General features: G+C 39.9%; 1 protein-coding gene across 1 annotated transcript in view; it reads right to left on the reverse strand.

Annotated features, from left to right (window-relative positions):
- Positions 1–7,767, reverse strand: part of LOC124606095 (protein spartin) — a 97,041-nt gene extending 89,274 nt beyond the window's left edge. The window contains exon 1 of the mRNA XM_047138060.1: positions 7,520–7,767. Within this exon, the coding sequence (XP_046994016.1) occupies positions 7,520–7,651 (132 nt within the window). The 5' untranslated portion in view covers positions 7,652–7,767. The remainder of the gene's footprint in view (positions 1–7,519) is intronic.
- Between the last annotated feature and the right edge of the window lie 1,587 nt (positions 7,768–9,354).

Consider the following 9,354-nt stretch of genomic DNA (forward strand, 5'->3'; position numbering starts at 1 on the left):
CTATCGAAGCAGCTCATGTCAGAAACGTCAAAGAAATGGTGCGTGCCAATCGAAGACAGCCTGCCCAAGAGATTGTAACATTTCAGTCAGATCATGCCATGAAATCCTGATGCATCTTGGAATGCACCGTGTTGCCGCCACGTTCACCCACGGCTCATAAGTCAAGACCAGGAAAACCTTCACCTAACAGCCTCTGAAGAGCTTTCAGATTGTGCACATGAGAACGAGATGCTCCTTAAGAGAATCGTAACTGGTGATGAGATGTGGGTCTATGGTTATGATGTTGAGCCCAAGGTTCAATCTTCACAAGAGGTCGGGAACGGTTCTCTTGACCAAAGAAAGCTTATCAGGTCAGGTCAGATCAAATGTCAAAGTCATGACGATAGTTTTCCTTGACTTTGAAGGATTAGTTCATCATGAATTCATGCCACAGGGACAAACTGTTAATCGATAGTACTATCATGACTTGTTGCAACACCTGCGAGAAAATGTCAGAAGGAAATGACCTGAAATTGATGAGACAATTCATGGCCCCTGCATCATGATAACACAACCACACATTCATCCCTTTTGGTGTATGACTATCGCACAAAAAACGAAATCACTGTGCTGCCTCCTCCTTCGTACTCTTCACACCTGGCCTCTGCGGACTTTTTCTAATTTCCAAGACTGAAAACCCCACTGAAATGATGAATATTTGTAATGACAGACAAGATAAACGAAAATTCACTGATGGAGCTTCACACAATCCAGCAAGAGGCGTATGAAGACTGCTTCCGAAAATGGAAACGGCATTGGAAATGGTACAGCAATTGAGGAGGAGAGTATTTCGAAGGAGACCATGCACAATAAGTAAGAGGTAACTGTAGAAAAATTTTGTGAACAAAGTTCCAGAATTTTTTGAACAGACTTTGCATGCATATGACTTTGAGGTAGAAATGTTATGCAACGTCAGAATTGTAATATTGTGGACTGATTACTGTATTATGAGTTACAAGAAATCCACAGCAATACACCTCTGAAATTTGATTAGAAGGCAACTGTGTAGGAAAAATGCTGATGATTCCATTGACATATAGGGCAGAAAATATTTTTCAGTGAAACTGTTAACCTCGAAAATAAAGAGTGGAAATACTTGTAAATAATCACTGAAGTACAAGTAGTAGTGCACATGACCAATTTCATATTTATCCATAATGGCATTGAAGAAAGAAAAGTGGAAGCAGTCTCCTAGCAAAAGTAAAGTGACTGAAGACAAAACACAGTAGAGCAGTCACAGTAAGGACTTTTACAAAAGACAGGGGGCAACAAGTTGTGCATTAAAAGTGAGGTCACACGACCATATCAAGCAGCAGCTGTAGTATAGAGGGTACAACAGATGCAAGTATCAAGGTGTAGAAAGCTTATTGAAAACAGATAGTGGAGGTACATAAAATGTTAGTGATTGCATGGTTCAAATAAAAATGTTATCATTACAATCTATAAATAATGCTAGTGAATTAAGTTTTATTTCATCTATAAAGGTAAATTAGATAATATGTTTTCTTTGGAATAAGCTAAGTAGGGAGAAGAAAATTTAATAGTCATGGGTGACTGGAATTCGAGAGTAGGAAAAGAGAGAGAAGGAAATATAGTAGGTGAATATGGACTGGGGGAAAGAAATGAAAGAGGAAGCCGTCTAGTAGAATTTTGCACAGAGCATAACTTAATCATAGCTAACACTTGGTTCAAGAATCATAAAAGAAGGTTGTATACATGGAAGAATCCTGGAAATACTAGAAGGTATCAGATAGATTATATAATGGTAAGACAGAGATTTAGGAACCAGGTATTAAATTGTAAGACATTACCAGGGGCAGATGTGGACTCTGACCACAATCTATTGGTTATGAGCTGTAGATTAAAACTGAAGAAACTGCAAATAGCTGGGAATTTAAGGAGATGGGATCTGGACAAACTGATTAAACCAGAGGTTGTACAGAGTTTCAGGAAGAGCATAAGGGAACAATTGTCACAAATGGGGGAAAGAAATACAGTAGAAGAAGAATAGGTAGCTCTGAGGAATGAAGTAGTGAAGGCAGCAGAGGATCAAGTAGGTAAAAAGACGAGGGCTAGTAGAAATCCTTGGGTAACAGAAGAAATATTGAATTTAATTGATGAAAGGAGAAAATATAAAAATGCAGTGAATGAAGCAGGCAAAAAGGAATACAAACGTCTCAAAAATGATATCGACAGGAAGTGCAAAATGGCTAAGCAGGGATGGCTAGAGGACAAATGTAAAGATGTAGAGGCTTATCTCACTAGGGGTAAGATAGATACTGCCTACAGGAAAATTAACGAGACCTTTGGAGAAAAGGGAACCACTTGTATGAATATCAAGAGCTCAGATGGAAACGCAGTTCTAAGCAAAGAAGGGAAAGCAGAAAGGTGGAAGGAGTATACAGAGGGTCTATACAAGGGTGACGTACTTGAGGACAATATTCTGGAAATGGAAGAGAATGTATATGAAGATGAAATGGGAGATACAATACTGCATGAAGAGTTTGACAGAGCACTGAAAGACCTGAGTCGAAACAAGGCCCCGGGAGAACACAACATTCCATTAGAACTACTGACGGCCTCAAGAGAGCCAGTCCTGACAAAACTCTACCATCTGGTGAGCAAGATGTATGAGACAGGCGAAATACCCTCAGACTTCAAGAAGAATATAATAATTCCAATCCCAAAGAAAGCAGGTGTTGACAGATGTGAAAATTACCAAACAATCAGTTTAATAAGCCACAGCTGCAAAATACTAAAGCGAATTCTTTACAGATAAATGGAAAAACTAGTAGAAGCCAACCTTGGGGAAGATCAGTTTGGATTCCGTAGAAATATTGGAACACGTGAGGCAATACTGACTTCATGACTTATCTTAGAAGAACGATTAAGGAAAGGCAAACCTACATTTCTAGCATTTGTAGACTTAGAGAAAGCTTTAGACAATGTTGACTGGAATACTCTGTTTCAAATTCTGAAGGTGGCAGGGGTAAAATACAGGGAGCGAAAGGCTATTTACAATTTGTACAGAAACCAGATGGCAGTTATAAGAGTCGAGGGGCATGAAAGGGAAGCAGTGGCTGGGAAGGGAGTGAGACAGGATTGTAGCCTCTCCCCGATGTTATTCAATCTGTATATTGAGCAAGCAGCAAAGGAAACAAAAGAAAAATTCGGAGTAGGTATTAAAATCCATGGAGAAGAAATAAAAATGTTGAGGTTCGCTGATGACATTGTAATTCTGTCAAAGACAGCAAAGGACTTGGAAGAGCAGTTGAATGGAATGGACAGTGTCTTGAAAGGAGGATATAAGATGAACATCAACAAAAGCAAAACGAGGATAATGGAATGTAGTCAAATTAAGTCGGGTGATGCTGAGGGAATTAGATCAGGAAATGAGACACTTAAAGTAGTAAAGGAGTTTTGCTATTTGGGAGCATAAAAACTTATGATGGTCGAAGTAGAGAGGATATAAAATGTAGACTGGCAATGGCAAGAAAAGCGTTTCTGAAGAAGAGAAATTTGTTAACATCGAGTATAGATTTAAGTGTCAGGAAGTTGTTTCTGGAAATATTTGTATGGAGTGTAGCCATGTATGAAAGTGAAACATGGACGATAAATAGTTTGGACAAGAAGAGAATAGAAGCTTTCGAAATGTGGTGCTACAGAAGAATGGTGAAATTTAGATGGGTAGATCACGTAACTAATGAGGAGGTATTGAATAGAATTGGGGAGAAGAGGAGTTTGTGGCACAACTTGACAAGAAGGGACCGGTAAGTAGGACATGTTCTGAGGCATCAAGGGGTCACAAATTTAGCATTGGAGGGCAGTGTGGAGGGTAAAAATCATAGAGGGAGACCAAGAGATGAGTACACTAAGCAGATTCAGAAGGACGTAGGTTGCCGTAAGTACTGGGAGATGAAGAAGCTTGCACAGGATAGAGTAGCATCAAACCAGTCTCAGGACTGAAGACAACAACAACAACAACAACAACAACAAACTAAGTAAGTACAAATGATTTGCAGAGACGGTTCAGATATATCACTACTGCAGGAAAGACCCAAAACTGCTATATACATAGAGATCAGAAGATAAAGCAGTTCCACTGAAGATCTGGCATTCAGTAAAAAAGAAAGGGTAAATACAGGGAAGGATAATTTAGTATACATTCTCCGAAAATTACTGAAAAGGAAGAGTTCAAAATTGTATTATGTGAATCTCGTGGAGGAAAGTTATTTTCAAAAGATAAAAAATGTTATCACAATCAAAGAAGATACATTACTGGTGAACAACACTAAAAAGATATTACACTATGACACACAGGTGCATAAATAGAGTAAATGTCACCTCTGACGGTGCAGTAGCATAACTGACTGGGTGTTGTGTGTTCTTCATCATCATTTCATCATCACTGACATGCTCAAGTCCCCAAAGTGGCGTCAACTAAAAAGAACTTGTAATACAGCGGCCGAACTTCCCGGATGGGGCCTCCTGGCCAACAATGCCTTACGATCATTTCATTTCAATTTCAGCACGTAACTGAAAATGTTAAAGCTAAACTGTGCATAAAGGTGTTTGGAACATTAACAGAAGACTTTAGCCCTCGCAATACCAATGCAATATCCATAATGCAGATTACCAATTTGGGGGAGGGGGGGGGGGGAGGGGGAGGGGGTGTACTTCACACTCACCCTAAAAAAATTTAATGAAGTAATTGTTGTCGGATTTTACTAACAACATAAATTTTAAAGAAATATTGATGGGTAAGGAAGCTCCTGCACCTGAAAATAGTGAATATGACATTACTGCAGAATGTGACACTACTATCGCAACTTAAATTTTTGGGTTGTTTTAAGTCAAAAATTTAAAACAACAATTCATTAAAAACAACATTTTTCAGTTTTAATATAAGAAAAAACAGACTAGATTACAATATTTTCAAACAGTGGGCATAAAGTACCCCTCCCCTTGGGATTGCAAGGGTTAAGACTAAACATTGAAGGGTGGGGAATACAGAAGGATGAGGTGCGCAGCAAGAGGACAATGTGAGCAAAGATTTGCACCCAGCAGAAGGAAAGATGGTACATATGGCTAATTATTGTGTGTGTGAGTCTTTTGTCTTTCATTTTTCAATATGATGCAGATTTAAACATTCACTGGCTTCGCCAAGTCACTCCTTGCCACCTAACCTAGACCTCGGGCTGCGTAACAGATCACTCTGTCACAATCAAGACTTCAGGGTGTTCCAATACGAAAATTTAGCAACAAATGACAGTAAAATTATATTACAGGTTGTCTTTTTCTGAGAGGTTGCAGTGTTTCATATGTTCAGTGGCGTAAATTGATATACCAAGTTCAACTGTAGTAAATCTTCAGTATGGTTGATCCAAGTCCAATATCTGCAGTAGTTAAGAAGTTTAGGCCTTCAGTTAGACTAGTTACGCTAAAAACTCTAGGATGTTAAAAAAATGTACAAAATAATGAAAGCAATAAATCATTTCACATGTGCGCACACACGCACATACACACGGGATTCTCAGCAGTACAGTGCGTTTTGGTTGAGAGCGCGTGGAAGCAGTCCCATATGTGAGCAGCCATTACAATATCTGTTAAAACTACACAACTGTGGGTTAGCTATATTTGAGGAAGAAACAAGCATTTCATAGCAGTGAAAAAAAAAGGAACAGAAACAAGAATGAATAGGTCAGGCAATTTAGAGTCAATTATGGCTGCAGATACATAGGGAGTTGTTTATCCATTTGAGGGTATTAAGGATGAAAGAATTATGCAAATACTCTTCCATTTATCTGAACCCAAACACGTTTCCTTATTTTATTATCCATAAAAACTGTCCACTTGATCAAGTGGAATACCATCAAATCAGCACACAATCACACATCATACACTTTTATAGATGCACGAGTTCAACATGTTTCCATCTGAGTGCCACTGCACAAACTTTTTTTAAATTTTTTATTTTGCATAGTTACATGAATTTATGGCACATGGAATAATGTTCCGAGTAATTCTACGCGCCCATATGTAAAGCATTCATTGCAAAAAGATATTAATAACTCTACTCTTCAATTTTTACGGAAAATGCATTTAGAAGCATCACACTGGATTTAGGCATGGCGACACTGGAAAACATTGGAGGTCATTGCCAGTTCATAAGTAATGTTCCTGTGGTACATGTTACAGGCATTTCACAAAACATTCAATGTCTATGTTTAACAGACTCCCACCTCTAAATTACAATTGGAAATAAGCATGGTAACAGAACATCTGAAGCTTCATTGAAATTACCCCCATGATTTTGTCACTGCTACTGTGAGCTCTCATACCGTAATTTCCTTGTTGCTCTAATGCACAACATGGGAGAAGCATTGTCTAATTAAAATTGCTTGTTATTTGACACTTCATGCCTTAGAACTTAGGCCCACAAATCAAAGCTCTCAATGTGACATGTAAACAGTCTGCTGTTGTAAACAAACTGACACTTCACTTCATGCCTTAGAACTTAGGCCGACAAATCACAGCTCTCAATGTGACATGTAAACATGTCTGCTGTTGTAAACAAACACCAGTTCAGTTGCAGTGTTGAAGTACACACACTACTGGTTGCCCATTTAATGCTGGCCACAGCAGACAAGTACATGTATTGTCCACACTGGCAGCTCATTCACTGTTACCAGTGTCTGACCTGAAGTGCACCTGGAAGCCAATGGTGCACTGCTTTAGCACCACTTGGCAAACTGCACATAGGCCTAACATGTAACATAATTATTTATAACAGATAACACCAGCACACACACAGAACCACTTAGTTATTTCAGAGAAGACTACGCTGTATCATAAAGCAAGAACTTTTATTTTATGTACCAGCTACAACAAACTGCAAGACATAAAAATTGACATTTTGCCTGACCAGTATCACATCTAATCAACTGAACTGACGTTCAATGAGAGCACTCCGAATATGGCTCATGCGGGTACCCAATGGTGTCAATGAATTATGGTCTCTGACAAAAATAATGAAGCAATGAGTATCTCATAAACATTCCATTGACTTCTTCGCTGTAGTGTGCTGGACTGAACCTGGCAACACACGACGTCGGTTGTCAAGGACAACAAATTTGATATTAGGAGAATAACTGCAATTCATGTTATGACACGTACTTTACCCATACTGAATTAGGATGGTCCTTCTTTCATAATGTCATGGGTCAAAGCAGAATGGTGGTATCGGCATGTTCCTGATCTGCAGCAGCAAAGCCATTGCCCTAGTTTAGCGCATTATAAATTTATAATTTTTATCCAACAACGATCGGTTCTGTTTAAAAACTTACGTGCCTGTTAACATTATCATTTGAAGTGTTAACAAACTGCGAGTTTCACAATAAAGAACTTCGCTTTTCGGCATCATACTGTCAAACTCATCGTACTCTCTACACGTTGCATTATCTTCCTGTCCTATAATTACCTCTCTGTTTTTTCTTTCCTCTTCCAGTTTTATAGCAGTGTCAATCACACGATACGCTTCGTCATGGTACTGTTTTAATTCAGCAAACAGCATAGGCCAATCGGTTCTCGTATCACCATGATACACAGCCATTATGTTATCAAACTTAATAAACGAAGAATGTAAACAACACTTTCGCTAAGCCTTGATAGCAATTGTGGATGAGCCGACTGCGCTGACACACAGCGAAGTCACTGCGCTCTTGCTAATCAAAATACACAAATGTGCATGTCACATGAGCAAATATAAGTGATCTCTGACAGAATTATCGCTGATCCACTATACAACATATCGTACGTCAACAAAACGTCATCTCGTGCATACCGCGCAGAATACCGAAACTGAAGTTCAAGAGAACGGCAACAGTGCTCATAGTGGCCTGGCAGGGCACTTTGAATACGGGAGAAAGTGGCACGAAAATCCATATTTTTAATTCGTAATAAGTCATTTAGATCACAACATTTTTCATTTAAATTTTTATGAGTAGGCGTCGTTGTCTAGCAGTAAAGTGCGTGTCTGCTAACTGAAGTCTTCTTGTAATCTTGCAAAGTAATAGATTCCAGAAATCGCAATCAAAAACTAAGATATATACGATGTATCATGTAATAAGATTGCTATGCATTAATGTGACAGAACGAGAGAGAGAGAGAGAGAGAGAGAGAGAGAGAGAGAGAGAGAGAGAGAGAGACAAAGATATTCTTTTTTACTCTGTGGCGTAGTGCGCTTAGACATTTATTCTTAGATAGTAAGCTTTTGTTCTTGTTAAACTTTAATTTCATGAGAGAGGAGACTGTTCTTTATTGTGTAGTAGAAATCGACGCCATTGCGAGATTTTGAAGGAAATTTGTATATACATCTGAATATATGCTAGAGAATCGCTCATTCATGTGCGAGAAGAATGCAGATTAAAATCGCATTCTGGAAACATCCCCCAGGCTGTGGCTAAGCTATGTCTCCACAATATCCTTTCTTTCAGGAGTGCTAGCTCTGCAAGGTTTGCAGGAGAGCTTCTGTAAAGTCGGGAAAGTAGGAGGCGAGGTACTGGCAGAAGTAAAGCTGTGAGGGCGGGGCGTGAGTCGTGCTTGGGCAGCTCAGTTGGTAGAGCACTTGCCCGCGAAAGGCAAAGGTCCCGAGTTCGAGTCTCGGTCCGGCACACAGTTTTAATCTGCCAGGAAGTTTCATATCAGTGCACACTCCGCTGCAGAGTGAAAATCTCATTCTGGAAACATGCCCCAGGCTGTGGCTAAGCCATGTCTCCGCAATATCCTTTCTTTCAGGAGTGCTAGTTCTGCAAGGTTCGCAGGAGAGCTTCTGTAAAATTGGGAAGGTAGGAGGCGAGGTACTGGCAGAAGTAAAGCTGTGAGGATGGGGCGTGAGTCGTGCTTGGGTAGCTCAGTTGGTAGAGCACTTGCCCGCGAAAGGCAGAGGTCCCATGTTCGAGTCTCGGTCCGGCACACAGCTTTAATCTGCCAGGAAGTTTCATACCAGCGCACTCTCCGCTGCAAAGTGAAAATCTCATTCTGGAAACAGTCAAACATATTTGTGATTACTGATAACTAGAGGTCTGCGCGGATATGGATATCTGCGGTATTTGTTACTTGGCGGATAAAATCGCGACTGGCGCGGATATCCGCGGGTCATCTGCGGATAATGAGCAAGGCATCTGCCCAGTACGGGGTCAACAGAAACCTCCGATCTTACTCGTCTGCTTTGACCCGTGACGTAAGCGTGTTGTGGTGTGTGACGTCATTACGGCGCGGAGTTTAGTCTTGTTTTTGTTTGTGGTGCTCTCTGGT

The sequence above is a fragment of the Schistocerca americana genome, chromosome 3 (genome assembly GCF_021461395.2).
Source record: "Schistocerca americana isolate TAMUIC-IGC-003095 chromosome 3, iqSchAmer2.1, whole genome shotgun sequence".
NCBI lineage: Eukaryota > Metazoa > Arthropoda > Insecta > Orthoptera > Acrididae > Schistocerca > Schistocerca americana.